This window comes from Phoca vitulina, unplaced genomic scaffold (assembly GCF_004348235.1).
Source record: "Phoca vitulina isolate PV1807 unplaced genomic scaffold, GSC_HSeal_1.0 scaffold2, whole genome shotgun sequence".
Classification (NCBI taxonomy): domain Eukaryota; kingdom Metazoa; phylum Chordata; class Mammalia; order Carnivora; family Phocidae; genus Phoca; species Phoca vitulina.
The window spans coordinates 88,793,128-88,809,249 of record NW_022589705.1 but is presented as its reverse complement, the minus strand read 5'-3'; the positions used below and the strand labels follow the sequence as shown (position 1 = coordinate 88,809,249).

Genomic DNA, 16,122 nt, shown 5'->3' with positions numbered 1-16,122 from the left:
GAGATGGAATGCCTCTTCACATGTTTATTATCCTTTTCTGTTGCAAGCTCTCTGAATGTCTGTTCATATCTTTGGCTATTTTTTTCTATTGAGTTATCTTTTTCATATTGATTAACTCAAGTTCTTTATATATCCTAGGTGCTAAGCCTTTTTGGTTTTATGTCGTGAATATCTTCTCTGTAGATTATGCTAAGTCTTTTCACTTTATAGTGTCGTTTGAGGAACAGAAGTTATTTATTCTCATCTAGTTGAACTTACAATCTTTTCTTTAATGTTTATTGGTATTATGTCTTGCTTAAATAAGGGCATAAAGATGCCTGTGTCATATTCTTTTAAAAGATGCAAACACCTATTTATGATAAAACTCTCAGTAAACTTAGAGGGGAATTTCCTCAACCTGATAAAGTCTATCAACAAAAAACCTACAGCTAGCATTGACCTAATGGTGAGAAACTTGCAGCTTTGCCACTAAAATCAGGAGAAAGGCAAAGATGTCCTCGCTCACCACTGCTTTTCAACATCATACTAAAATTCCTAGCAAATGCAATGAGACTAGAAAGGGAAATAAGAGAGATATCAATTGGAAAGAAAGAAAGAAACCTGTCTTCATTTGCAGGTGACAAGATCATCTATGTAGAAAGTCCAAATGAATTAACAACAACAACAACAACAACAAACCCTTCTAAAACTAACAAGCAATTATGTCAAGGCTATAGAATACAGTGTTAATGTAGAAAAGTCCATCATTTTCCTACATACCAGCAACAAACAAGTGGAGTTTGAAATTTAAAAACACAGTACCATTTACATTTGCACTCCCCCAAATTAAATTTATGCTTAGGTATAAATCTAATAAAATATGTATAATATCTATATGAGGAAACCACAAGACTCTGATGAAAGAAAACAAAGAAGTAAATAATTGGAGAGATATTCCATGTTCATGGATAAGAAGATTCAACATTGTCAAGATGTCAGTTCTTCCCAGCTTGATCTAGAGATTCAATGCAATCCCATTTTGTGGATATTGACGAACTGATTCTAAAGTTTATAAGGAGAGGTAAAAAACTCAGAATAGCTAACACAGTATTGAAGGAGAAGAATAAAGTTGGAAAGCTGAAACTATATTATAAAGACTTATTATAAAGCTATAATCAAGACAGTGTGGTATTGGCAAAGGAATAGAGAAATAAATAAATGGAACAGAACAGAGAACCCAGAAATGGATCCACATAAATATAATCAACTGACCTTTGACAAAAAGCAAAGGCAATACTATGGAAAAAAAAGTAGTTTTTTCAACAAATGGTGCTGGAACAACTGGACATCTACATCCAAAAAGGGAATCTAGACATAGGCCCTACATCCTTCACAAAAATTAACTCAGAATAGGTCATAGACCTAAATATGAAATAGAAAACTATAAAATTCTCAGAAGGTAATATAGGAGAAACCCTAGATGACCTTGGCAATGACTTTTTAGATAAAATACGAAAGGCATAATCCAGGGGTGCCTGGGTGGCTCAGTCATTAAGCATCTGCCTTTGGCTCAGGTCATGATCTCAGGGTCCTGGGATCGAGCCCTGCATCAGGCTCCCTGCTCTGCGGGAAGCCTGCTTCTCCCTCTCCCACTCCCCCTGCTTGTGTTCCTGCTGTCACTGTGTCTCTCTCTGTCATACAAATAAAATATTTTTTAAAAAGGCATAATCCAGAAAAGAAAAGAAAGAATTGATAAGTTGGACTTTATTAAAATTTAAAAGTTCTGCTCTAAAAAGGACTGTGAAGTGAATACAAAAAGACAAACCACAGACTAGGAGAAAATATTTACAAAAGATATATCTGATAAAAGATTGTTATCCAAAACATACAAAGAACAACAATAACAAACAACCTAGTTGAAAAATGGGCTAAAAATCTTAACAGACACCTCACCAAAGAAGATACACAGATGGCAGGTAGGCCTCCACATGATATGTCATCCGGCAATGCAAATTAAAACAACCATGAGATGCCACTTCACAACTATTAGAATGGCCAAAATCCAGAACATTGAGAGCACCAAATGCTGGAGAGGATGTGGAAGAACAGGAACTCTCATTTCATCGCTGGTGATAATGCAAAAATGGTACAGGCACTTTGGAAGACAGTTTGGTGGTTTCCTACAAAACTAAACATACTCTTACCATATGGTTCAGCATTCCTACTCCTTGGTATTTACCCAAAGAGGTTGAAAACTTATGTCCACACAAAATTTGCCCACCGATGTTTATAGCATCTTTGTTCATAATTGCCAAAACTTGGAAGCAACCAAGAAGTCTTTCAGTACGTGAATGGATAAAGAAACTGTGGTCCATCCAGACAATGGAATATTATTCAGTGCTAAAAAGAAATGAGCTATCAAGCCATGAAAAGACATGGAGGAAACTCAAAATGCATATTACTAAGAAAGAAGCTGATTTGAAAAGGCTACATACTATATGATCCTGACTGTATGACATTCTGGAAAAGACAAAACTACGGCAACAGTAAAAGATCAGTGGTTGCCAGAGGTTGGGGGAAGGAGGGATAAATAGGCAGAGCACAGAGGATTTTTTTTTTATAATTTTTTTTATTATGTTATGTTAGTCACCATACAGTACCTCATTTGTTTTTGATGTAGTGTTCCGTGATTCATTGTTTGTGTATAACACCCAGTGCTCCATGCAATACGTGCCCTCCTTAATACCCATCCCCTCACCCCTCCTCCCCTCTAAAACCCTCAGTTTGATTCCCAGAGTCTATAGTCTCTCATGGTTCATCTCCCCCTCTGATTTCCCCCCTCCTTCATTTTTCCCTTCCTTCTCCTAATATTCTCCATGCTATTCCTTATGTTCCCCATAAATAAGTGAAACCATATGATAATTGTCTTTCTCTGTTTGACTTATTTCACTTAGCATAATCTCCTCCAGTTCCATCCATGTTGATGCAAATGTTGGGTATTCATCCTTTCTGATGGCTGAGTAATATTCCACTGCATATATGGACCACATCTTCTTTATCCATTCATCTGTTGAAGGGCATCTCGGCTCTTTCCACAGTTTGGCTATTGCGGACATTGCTGCTATGAACATTGGGGTGCATATGGTCCTTCTTTTCACTACATCTGTGTCTTTGGGGCAAATACCCAGTAGTGCAATTGCTGGGTCATAGGGTAGCTCTATTTTTAAATTTTTGAGGAAATCTCCACACTGTTTTCCAAAGTGGCTGTACCAATTTGCATTCCCACCAACAGTGTAAGAGGGTTCCCCTTTCTCCACAACCTCTCCAACATTTGTCGTTTCTTGCCTTGTCAATTTTTGCCATTCTAACTGGTGTAAGGTGGTATCTCAATGTGGTTTTGATTTGAATTTCCCTGATGGCTAATGATGTTGAACATCTTTAAATGTGTCGGTTAGCCATTTGTATGTCTTCTTTGGAGAAGTGTCTGTTCATGTCGTCTGCCCATTTTTTTGATGTGATTATTTGTTTTTTGGGTGTTGAGTTTGAGAAGTTCTTTATAGATCTGGGATACCAGCCCTTTATCTGTAGTGTCATTTGCAAATATTTTCTCCCATTCTGTGGGTTGTCTCTTTGTTTTGTTGACTGTTTCCTTTGCTGTATCAAGCTTTTTATCTTGATGAAGTCCCAAAAGTTCATTTTCGCTTTTGTTTCCCTTGGCTTTGGAGATGTGTTTTGAAAGAAGTTGCTGTGGCCAATGTCAGAAAGGTTACTGCCTGGGGCGCCTGGGTGGCTCAGTCAGTTAAGCGTTTGCCTTCGGCTCAGGTCATGATCCCAGGGTCCTGGGATCGAGCCCCACATTGGGCTCCCTGCTCGGTGGGGAGCCTGCTTCTCCCTCTCCCACTCCCCCTGCTTGTGTTCCCTCTCTCGCTATGTCTTTCTCTGTCAAATAAATAAAATCTTAAAAAAAAAAAAAAAAAAAAGGTTACTGCCTATGTTCTCCTCTAGGATTTTGAAGGATACTTTATCCAGCAAGGCTGTCATTCAGAATGGATGGAGAGACAAGGAGCTTCCAAGACCAGCAGAAACTGAAAGAATGTGTGACCACCAAGCTGGCCCTGCAAGAAATATTAAGGGGGGGGGGGCGTTCTATAAAAGGAGAAAGACCCCAAGAATGATATAGATCAGAAATTTACAGAGACAATCTATAGAAACAAGGACTTCACAGGCAACATGATGACAATAAAATCCTATCTTTCAATAATCACTCTCAATGTGAATGGCCTAAATGCTCCCATGAAACGGCACACGGTTGCAGATTGGATAAAAAGACATGACCCATCCATATGCTGTCTACAAGAGACTCATTTTGAACCTACAGATACATCCAGACTGAAAGTGAAAGGATGGAGAACTATTTTTCATGCGAACAGACCTCAAAAGAAAGCTGGGATAGCAATTCTCATATCAGACAAATTAGATTTTAAGCTAAAGACTGTAGGTAGAGATACAGAGTGACACTATATCATTCTTAAAGTGTCTATCCAACAAGAGGATCTAACAATTGTAAATATCTATGCCCCCAACATGGGAGCAGCCAACTACATATGCCAACTGTTAACCAAAATAAAGAGACATATTGATAATAATACACTAATAGTAGGAGACCTCAACACTCCACTCTCAGCAATAGACAGATCATCTAAGCAGAAAATCAACAAAGAAACAAGAGCTTTGAATGACACACTGGACCAGATGGACCTCATAGATATATACAGAACATTCCACCCTAAAACAACAGAATACTCATTCTTCTCGAACGCACATGGAACTTTCTCCAGAATAGACCACATACTGGGTCACAAATCAGGTCTCAACCGATACCAAAAGATTGAGATTATTCCCTGCATATTCTCAGACCATAATGCTTTGAAAGTGGAACTCAATCACAAGCACAGAGAATTTTTAGGGCAATGACACTACTCTGTATGATACCATAATGGTGGATACATGTCGTTATGCATACATTTGTTTAAATTCATAGAATGTACAACACCAAGAGTGAAATGTAAACTGTGGAGTTTGGGTGATTATGATGTATTGATGTAAGCCTATCAATTTTAATGAATGTACCACTCCAGTGGCTGATGCTGATAATGGGGGAGGCGGTGCATGGGGGTGGGGGGCAGGAGATGTATGGGAAATCTTTGTACCTTCCTCTCAATTTTGCTGTGAACCTAAAATTTCTCTAAAAAGTAAAATCTATTTAAAAAAAATTCAAATTTTTGCCTTTCATTTTTAAGTCTTAAATCCACCTGGAGCTTGTTTTTGTATATGGTATGAGGATGGGATCAATTTAATTATTTATCCAATCTAACTATTTTCCATATGAGCAAGCAATTGTCCTGGCACCATTTGTTACATAATCTTCCCTTTGCCCGGTTATCTACAAGATCACTTCTGTCACAGGTCAAGGAGAATCTCTCTTAAGTTACATCTGTCATTTGTCCCTGCCTGAGCCATTATAGCACCATCCATGGCTTCCTGGTAACTCATACCTGGTAGAGCAAGTCCCTTACCTTTTCCTTAAAGAGTACTTTAACTGTCTTAGTCCCTTGGTTTTCCATGTCAATCTTGGAATCAACTTGTCAAGTTCCATGATATGCTCTGGAATTCCATTGAATATATCAATTCATTTGGGGGGAATTCATACATTAATGATAATAAGCCTTCCTCACCATGTTTGTGGTATTTCTATTAATTTGGGTCTTCTCTAATGCTTTCAATAGATTTGGTTTTCTCCATAAAATCCTTACATATCTTTTGTTAGATTTATCCTAGGTACTTTACAGTGTTTTTTCCTAATGTAAATTATATCTACTTGTAAAAATTATTTTTCTAACTATTTACTGCTTGTGTACAGAAATGCAACTGGTTTTTGCCTTTCCATCTTACTACCTACCCTATTGAATTCTTAGTATTTCTTTTAAATTTAAGGTTTAAAATTTTGGGGGGCAGTTTGCAGATAATCAAGCTATGGGGTTTTTGTTACCTTTTATCAACTATCTACAAAATAATCTGCTTTTCCTGTAGTGTTTTTTTTTCATTTTTTAATTTTTGTTCCCTTGATCAATCTTGCCAGAGGTTTACCAGTTGTATTAGTCTGTTTTGGCTTTGTTGATTTACTTGTTTTATATTTCACAGATTTCTACCATCTTTATTTTTTTTATTTTGGGAGATTACATTCTATTTGGTTTTTCTGTTTTTCCTTATATACTTATTTTTTAGCTTTTCTCTTCTTTTTAAAGATCGAGGCATTTAAGGCACAAAGCAACATCTTTAGCTCCCCCAAAAGTTTTGAAATGTAGTATTTTAACTATTGCTCAGTCTTAAGTATTATTATTTAATTTCCATTAATTGTCCGTTGACTTGTAAGTTATCTAGAAGTCTGGTTTTAAAATTTCCAAATGTATGGGGCTTAAAAATGGACTTTATGTTAGTGACTCCTAACTTAGTTACATTCTGATCAAAGACTGTGCTACCTACACTGTATGTGACCTATCCTTTAATATTTGTTGTGACTTGCTTTGAAGACTAACTATGTGATCAATGTTTTTTTACTGATCCATGTGCACTTTGCTTGGGAAAATGTATATTCACTAGTTGTGGAGCAAGGAATTCTACATATGTGTACCAAATCAAGCTTGTTAATTGTGTCACTAATTTTTTGTCTGCTTAATCTATTGTTTATTGAGAAAGAAGACTTGAAGTCTTCAACTATGATGATAGGTTTGTCAAATTCTCCCTATAGTTCTATCAGTTTTGCCTTATATATATACTGGGGCTATGTTATTAGGTGCCTACAAGTTTAGAATATCTTCTGGGTGAATTGAACCTTAAATTATTAGGTTGTGATCCTCTCTATTGCTAATAGTGTGTTTTTCATCTAAAAATTAATTTTGTCTGATATTAATATACCCACCCCAGCCCTCTTTTGGTCAGTATTGGTTTAGTGTATGTTTTTCCTTTCCTGTAAATTTCATCTTTTCTGGATCTTTATATTTTTTTTTAAGATTTTATTTATTTATTTTAGAGAGAGAGAATGAGAGACAGAGAGCACGAGAGGGAAGAGGGTCAGAGGGAGAAGCAGACCCCCTGCTGAGCAGGGAGCCTGATGTGGGACTCGATCCTGGGACTCCAGGATCACGACCTGAGCCGAAGGCAGTCGCTTAACCAACTGAGCCACCCAGGCGCCCCTGGATCTTTATATTTTAGGTGTGCCTCTTATAAATATCATATAGATGAGTTTTGTTTCTTTATCTGAGTCAAAATTCTCTTTTAACTAGTAGCATTGATACATTGACATTTATTTTGATTATACATATATTTGGACTTGTTTTTACCTTTTGGGTATTTTTATTTGTACAATTTTTTCTTGGGGCACCTAGGTGGCTCAGTCAGTTAAGCATCTGTCTTCGGCTCAGGTCATGATCTTGGGGTCCTGGGATCAAGCACTGCGTTGGGCTCCCTGCTTAGCAGGGAGTCTGCTTCTCCTTCTCCCTCTACCCACTCCCATCACTCGTGCTCTCTCTCTCACTCTCTCAAATAAATAAAATCTTTTTAAAAATATACAATTTTGTGGGGTACACAATTCTAAGTTAACAGTTATTTTTTTCAAAATACTTTGAAGATGTTATTCAACTGTCTTCTGGATTTCATTGTTGCTATTGGGAAACCTGCTTTCAATCTAATGGTAATTCCTTCATAGGTGATCTGACTCTTCTTTCTGGATACCTTTAATATCTCCTTTTTGTTTTTGGTGTTCCTCAATTTAACCTCCATGGTGTATATGTGTGTGTGCATGCACACACAGAGAAGGGAGTCCTTGGAGATCTCCCTTACGTCTCATGATCTTAGCAGTTCTCTAAAAAGTATATTTTAATCACAATCTAGTTGTTTTGTAAGAGGAAGGTTCTTCGGAGTAGTGGTATGTTATATTCCAGAAGCAGAAGTCTGTGTGATTGTTTATATATGCACAATCCTCTGTGTGCACATCCCCCTGCAATTCTCCTAGTCAAAGTGTAAACCCTTCAGGTCAGGAGATTTTAATTTTTGTTTCTCACTATCTCCCGACAACCTCTCAGTACTTACTCCCATGGTCAGGGTCGACTGGCTGCCCTGTGGGGTTTACACTTGTTGGGGGAAAGGGAAGAATGCTGGGAGAGCAGTGGTGGGCCAGGCCTCCCTCACGGTGCACTCTGTCCTCCCCACTGTCTCTTCCACAGCTCTGCCCCCACGGGCTACACATCCTTCAGCATCAATGCCTCCCCAGGAGTGGTTGTGGATGTTGCCCATAGCCCTACAGTCAAGAAGAATCCCACAGGTTCCTCCAAGTGGTCCCTGGACCCTAGCCTGGAGGTGAGCCTGAGGATGAAAGCTGTGAGCAGTAGCACAGGTGACCAGAAGGTGAGTGTGGCAGCCATGGGGTGGGATGTGTGGGAGGAGGTCAGCAGATGGCAGCAGGTCAGCTGCTCAGTCCGTCCTGCACTGATCCCCAGCCCTAGCGGAGTTTCCTTCTCTCTGGATACTATAGAGACTGTTCCAGCCATAGGTATCCTCACAGACAATACAGAGATGCCAGAGGTTTAGGAAAGCCGGGTTTTTACTAAACTCATCCATTCAGCAAATGTTTAGTATTCACCTCCTACATGCCAGGCAGTGCCAGGCACTGGAGATACAGAATGGAACAAGACAGGTGAGGTTGCAGCCTGCATGGGGCTTACAACCTATGGGTAAAATACAGGTAAGCCATTATGAGTGGTGGCGAGTGCTATGAGGCCACAGCCAGGCAGCCCTGGGAAGCTCTGGTCCATGCCCTTTCCCTGTGGCTGCTGGACAAATGACCAGAAACTACTGGCTTAAATCAACAGAAATGTATTCTCTCAGGAGGACAGAAGTCCAAAATCAGCAGCACTCCTTCTGGAGGCTCTGGGGAGAACCAGTTCTTTGCCTCCTTCAGCTTCCTAGACTAGCGACTGTGTCACTCCAATCTCTGCCTCCGTGGTCTCGTTGCCCCTCCTCAGGCTGTCAAATCTCCCTCTGCCTCACTCTTATAAGGACACAAGTCACTGGATTTAAGGCCTCCCTGGATAATCCATAATGATCTCATCTCAAGACCCATAACTACATCTGCAAAGACCTTTTTTTCAAATAAGGTCACATTCACAGGTTTCAGGCATTCAGATATGGACATATATTTTTGGGGACCACCACTCAACCCATTACATCCCCTCCAACTGTAGATAAGCTCAACAGGAGCCTCTGGGGTTCCCCACAGAGATCTGAACCAATGAGCACTCGTTTCCAGTAGGACAGGCCATTCAGTCTTCCCCTTGGGACAGAGACTTCTTGCTTACTATAGGAGCATAGAGCTTGGCCATCAAAGTAGGTTGGTGAGGGTGCAATCAGGGAAAACTTCCTGGAAGAAGTGGCAAGCTGAAGGATGGTAGGAATGACCCACCTAAGAGAGGGAAAGTGGAGTGGGAACTCTACATGGGGTATGTGGCCTGTGTGCACAGTCCAGATGAGGAGGTGGTCAGGCATGTGTTGGGGAAACTGAGGAAGATATGTATGGCAAGGAGAGAAGGTGAAGAAGGAAGTGGAGGAGAGAGGGAACCAGTATTAGAGTTTGGCATCAGGGACCTCATTTTCTGAAGGCAACAGGAAGCCAGTAAAAACCTGTCATCCAGGGAATAACAAGTCTGCATTTGTCATAGAAAGACCCCACTGGCTGCAGTGTCCTGAATAGACTGGATCTAGGCAGTCGCCTAGAGGCTAATGCCATGTTCTAGATATGAGGTGATGGTGGCTGTGACATTTCCCTGGGTCCCCACTATCTACAGGACAGACTCAGACACCTCAGTCCATCCCCTCAGCAGTGTCTCTTCTTCTGGTGGCAGCTCTTTGGTTTTGCATTGGGGAACTCCCCTCTTCCATTTTGCTTAAAAGTGTCCATCCTGATGCTCTGCCTTCCTCTGGCCAGGGTGGGCCGGTCAGATCCACTCTTCCTGGATTTTGAACCCTGGGCAGTGGGGGGTTGGTGTTTCTTGACCTCGACCTGCCCTGAAGAGACCAGCTCCCATCCAAAGCTCCCACTTCCCAGATCCTCAGAGGGCTCGGGCTCCAGCCTTTCCAAGGTCTGGTTCTTCAAGTCCTCTCCACCCCTTCTGCTTGCCAGAGCCAGTTTCTGTGGCTTACAGCCAGTGCCCTCCCTCTGATGCCCCCTCCACCACGTCTCCAGCTGCGGAGCTCCTACTCCTCCCTCAAAGTGTATCTCCCTGATACCACCCAGGCTGGCTCAGCCCTTCCATTTCTCGGCTCCCACAGAACCCTTGTCTAAGTATCATAGGCATTTGAGTACTTTGCTCCCTCCCCCATGCCCACCAGTTGGGGTGCTTTTATAGGCTGGCCCCACTTCTTGTTCATCCTTGTCTCCTCAGCATCTCACCCTGAACTGGCACAGAGCAGCAGTCCAGATAGTATTTGTTGAATGACTAAGAGAAGACCTTCGTGGTTTCCTCTGTCCTTTAGGTTCAGATTTCATATTATGGACCCAAGACCAACCCCGTGCAAGCCCTGCTCTATGTCACCGGTGTTGGTAAGTGATGACCAGGACCTTGGGATGCCACTGCCCCTCTCCACACACACAACACACCCTTGCAAGGTGTCTCTCTCCAGGAGAAACTACACTCTGGAGCTCACTTTAGACTGAGCAGAGAAAAGGGACAATTTCTAGCTAGTCATACATCTGGTGGTTCATAAATATTCCCTCCCCAGTCAGTGAACCATAAAGTAATTCAACTTTATGGGGTATGTGGCCTGTGTGCACAGTCCAGATGAGGAGGCCAAGAAGGGCCAGGTGCGCTCAAGCCTCTTGACGCTCCAGGAGCTCTCTACCTCTGCTGGGTTCTCCTCTGGCGCCCCCTGGGGAGAAACAGAGGGCATTTACAGGGAGTTCAATTACATCTTAATATTTTCTCGACATACGAAGTGGTACGTGGATTTTCCACATATGAGTCTCTAAACCTTTTTGACACTTCAAATATTTATATTTAAAAGAAAAGTAGATGATGACACTGTCTTATACAATAATATATAGACTGATGTTCCCGAAATGCCATGACTTACATCCCATCTTCACTGTTTTGCCATATCAATGATCTGCCTAGACTCATATTTATTTAACATTCTTCTTTAAATAAAGTAATTTTCTAACTTGACCTCATATTGAACAGTAATATTATATGATTATCATTACCATTTAAATGCATTAAATATCAGAACAGCGTGTGAAAACTTCAGGTTCCATTTCATTAATGAATTTCATTCGTTAATACACATGTATTTCATTAGTGCACATTTACATAATGGGAATAATATAGCACTGATTCTATACCAGACACTTCACTAAGACTCTACATTTAAATCTTACAACAAATCCCATGAAATTGGTACGGTTATATCCCATTTTACAGATAAGGAAACTGAGGCACAAGAGGTAGACAGATTTGCCTAAGTTCATGCAGCTGGTTAGTGAAGGAGCCGGGAATCCAGAGCACTAAACTCTATGCTGCTCTGGCACGACGTGTGTCTAAAAGGTCATCCAGGTCGGTCTCCCACTGTGAGCTCACAAGGTCACTACCTATGATGTGGGCACACGGATCTGTGTCACTGGAAAGACTGTGATCACGTGTTCTGATGAGGGTGGGAAGGATTTAGAAACAGACATATGCTTTCTCAGCCTTGACATCTGGGTAGAGTAGACAAATCACTGCCATGATTTGTCCCCACTGCAGCCATAATGCATATTAGGAAGAGCCAGGTGGGGTAGGAGTAACCACGGTGTCCCCCACCCCAAGGTCACTGGAGTTGGGGCCAGAGGCCTTTAGAGCCTGGCTAGGTGTCCTGGCAGGAGTTTTGCTTAAGTTTTGCTTAAGCATCCCATTGGGGTGGCCAGGAAATCTTTCTGAACCCCTGAAGGCCAGACGTATAGAGACTAGTTGGCATCACAGCTATGTCAAGGCCCCCCAGCCCCCTGCAAAGGAGAATGGGTGTAGTCAGAGGCTCCAGCTCTGGGTGAGTTGCAGTCCAACATCTTCTTTGGGGACACGGGGTGGGGGGTCTTTGAATTTGTGTCTCCTCGGAAGGCGGGGGAGAGAAGCCATGGGACAGACAGTCTCCTGGGGACCACACTGAGTGCCTTGGCCTTGTACCTTCACCAACCTTCTCCTCTTACTCGGTGGGATTGCAGAAATCTCCTTGAGCATGGACATCGCCCGCACTGGCAAAGTGAAGCCCGCTGGAGCCAAGAAGGGCCAGGTGCGCTCAAGCCTCTTGACGCTCCAGGAGCTCTCTACCTCTGCTGGGTTCTCCTCTGGCGCCCCCTGGTAGTCATGGCACGAACGGCCGCCCGTCCCTCCAGGACGAACAAGGCAAAGGAGAAAACTAAAATCACCCTTACCGTTTGGATTTGTATATTTCCCATCTCTTTTGCAAAACTAGATTTTCACTGGTTGTGAGTTTAGAGAATGTGTTGTGCAAATTAGAAACTACAGAGTCATCTGGTTAATGCACAGCAGAGAAAAAAATTGCAGGCCGTTCTTAACTCTGGCAGAAAAAAAAAAAAAATCCCCCCCACCCCAGGGTTTCCAGGCTGGTGGGAGAGATTCCCACGGTGCTGCCCACAGGAAGCGAAGAACAGAGAAAGGGCAAACTGGCAGGGGGCGGAAGAGGGAAGGAGCCACGCGGGGGCAGGGAAAGTCTGTTGCTCAGAGACAGCGGTGTATGTAGAGGTGGGGCATGCAGGTAGTCTTAACTGGGTCTGCGGATAAACCCCAGGGTGTTCCTGAAATCCCAAAGCCACCTGCACAGTTTAATGCTGGTGTGCACTTTAGGAGGATAGGCCCTGTCAAAAGATGAAGATCCCTCTGTGGGTCAGCCAAAAGTGGAGGGAGGAATTACAACTCTGGGAGTGGAATCCGTCTTTCTGTCCCACCCAGAACGCTGTCATTCCTGGGCGCCAATGCTGTCCTGCAAACAGAAGATGTCATTGCTATTAGATCCCTACTGGGAGGGGCTGCTTAATTTGCTTTAATCTTTGGACAGACAGCAACTGGCTGCTAAGAATAGTACCCACACTTTGGCGGATGAGTAATTAAGAGTTCACATAAGAGTAATAATTTAGATTAGAATCTTGACATAAATATTTAGCTCAGTCGGTTTGCCAATCTGACAGTTTTTTTAAACCTGTTAAAATCAATTTTACTGTCATGGGGTCCTTTTTTGAAGTGGATGAATTGCATTTTTGGTGAATGTGTTTAGGATTTTTGTTTTTTGTTTTTAAAGATTTTATTTATTTATTTGACAGACAGAGAGAGAGAACACAGTGAGAGAGGGAACACAAGCAGGGGGAGTGGGAGAGGGAGAAGCAGGCTTCCCGCTGAGCAGGGAGCCCGATGTGGGGCTCGATCCCAGGACCCTGGGATCATGACCTGAGCCGAAGGCAGACGCTTAAACGACTGAGCCACCCAGGCGCCCCTGTTTAGGATTTTTGGAGCAGGCAAACAACCCCCTCCTGGTACTAAAGAATTCGCTGATGTGGGAGTGAGATGTGTAAACCACACAAGGCTATCGAGGTGCTGGGGGAAGGTGGATATGCTTCCCCAAGAGTTGGAGGGACATACGCAGGTTTCTGAACACGCCCCGTCTCTGCTGGGTGTCCACAGAGGACCTGGACCTGGGGCCCCCACGGGCAAGGCGCCATCCTGCTGGTGAACTGTGACAAAGATAATCCCAAATCTTCCACTGTAGACTGCAAGGATGCTGAAGTGCTTGACAGCAAAGGTAAGGACCCCCATCCCCCAGCCTCCCTGCTGCCCAGAGAGCTAATGAAAATAGAGCTTTGTCTTTTTGTAAAGCCCTTTTGTCTACGCAGCCTGAGCTTAGTAACAGCCCTCAGAGATGGCGGTTATTGGAAGCATGTTCTTTAATTTTTTTTTTTTTTAAGATTTTATTTATTTACGAGAGAGAGAATGAGAGACAGAGAGCATGAGAGGGAGGAGGGTCAGAGGGAGAAGCAGACTCCCTGCTGAGCAGGGAGCCCGATGTGGGACTCGAACCCGGGACTCCAGGATCATGACCTGAGCCGAAGGCAGTCGCTTAACCAACTGAGCCACCCAGGCGCCCTATTGGAAGCATGTTCTTGTTAGCTTATCTGTTGCATAAGAAGAATGGACAAGGTCCCGAGAAGGTAAGTGACTCAGCCAAGGTCACACAGCAGCCAGAGAAGAGCTGGGACCAGGGCTGAGTCTCCCAATGCCTCCTCCGGTCCCCATGCTCCGGTCCACAGCCCAACCTAAATTTCTGCTCTTGGGTTAAACCTGGGACCCGAAATAATTTAAAATGAAAGCCGGGCTACTGCCCCAAAGTCCTGTCAGAGCAGCCCCGAGCGCCTGCCACATGCTGGACGCTGTTCTGACCACTTCAGAATTATTAACTCATTTGGTCCTTCAGTACAAGGCTTGGAAGTACGTACTGTCCTCAGCCCCATTTTACAGATGGGGAAGCTGAGGCATGGGGAAGCTAAGCAATTTGCTTAAGGTCACACAGCCAGTAAGTCACGGGCTCAGGATTTGGACCCAGGCATCCCGACACCGCGGCGGGTTTGGGGGCACAAGGATGGTGGTGGGCGCAGGGTCTCTGATGGCACCCCTCTGAGGTGTGGCTGGGATGGAAGAGGGCGCTGGGGGCGGGAGGCTGGCCAGCCATGGCAGCAGCTCGGGCCTTCCCGGGGAGTTGCTAGGACGGCATAGAAATGGATGCATTTTGAAGTTGCATGCAGTTGCTTCCGCCTGATGCCAAGGGGCAGCCTCTGTGCGGTGCGCGGCCCAGAGTAATGATCAAAATAGCCAGTACCCTTTGTGGGCGCGCCCAGGATGCCGTCTGCTGCAGTCCGCACTTCATACATATGCCCTCACTCGTCCCTCTGCCTGGGCACTACTCTTAGCTCTGTTTACTGACAAGGAAGAAGAGGCACGGAGAGCTGAAAAAGCTCCCAGGCTCCCACAGATCCAGGGCTCGAACCCACCACCTCCAATTCCCTTCACCCGGGGACTAATGCCCAGTGGGGACCACCGTCCAGCTTCGCTCTCCCCCGCCTTTGTTGGCCATTACTTGGGTTGGTTCACTTCCCACTCAGGCCCAGGGGAGAAACCCATCCACTCGTCATTCCACAAATAGTTACCAAGCCACCTGCCATGCACCAGTCCTTGTTCTAGGTGCTTCTAGATGCTTCTAGGCTCCAGGGGCTGGGGACAGAGCAATAAACAAGACAGTCATGGCCCCTGCTTCACTGAGCTTGCCTCCTAAGCTCATTCTCTTGGGAGAGGGCCAAAAACGTAATTAGCTTCAATTCCAAAATGAAAATCATTATTTAAATCCTGACAAGAACATGACGAAAATAAAACCAGGCGATAGGGTTGGGCGGGGGGCAGGCGGGGGGGCCTGAGGGGAGCGGTGAGAGAGGAGAGAGTCTTCTCGTTCCAGACCTGCAGGACATGTCCCTGGTGACCCTGTACACCAACACACCCAGGGACTTCACCAAGCACCAGCTGCTCCTCCACGTGGCCAAATCGGAGATGGACAAAGTCAGGGTGTTTCGAGCCAGCCGTGAGTCGCCCTCGGCCCTCACCTCGGGGTCCCCTTCCCGCCCCAGCACAGCCCCTTCGCATCCCCCTTCGGCAAATAATTCCTGAGCCCCAGTTCTGTAGCATGTTCTAAGAACCAGGGGTAGAGCAGTGAGCAAGATGGACACCCTGCCGCTCCCTTCTAGAAAGGGCACACAGACGAAATGCCAACAAACAAGAAGCTGATGTCTGGTGCTGGTGAGCACCAAGGAGGAAATAGCCTCCCTCCCAAGGACTGCTGTGACTGTGTTTGTCTCTTCCTCTCTGCCACACACACACACACACACACACACACACACACACACGACTCTTGTTTACAGAGGTTGTTGAATCCAAGCTGACTGTGTGTGTTATGTACTAGTGTGTTCTCCAGCACCTTGCTATCAAAGACAGCATTAACTTC

At 44.0% G+C, this 16,122-nt stretch overlaps 1 protein-coding gene across 1 annotated transcript in view; it reads left to right on the top strand.

The window, feature by feature from the left end:
• The window catches only part of PADI4 (peptidyl arginine deiminase 4), a 36,848-nt gene that overhangs the window by 5,674 nt on the left and 15,052 nt on the right, over positions 1–16,122 (top strand). The window contains 5 exon segments of the mRNA XM_032418279.1: positions 8,262–8,442; positions 10,567–10,633; positions 12,287–12,354; positions 13,761–13,878; positions 15,580–15,702. Coding sequence (XP_032274170.1) covers positions 8,262–8,442; positions 10,567–10,633; positions 12,287–12,354; positions 13,761–13,878; positions 15,580–15,702 — 557 coding nt within the window.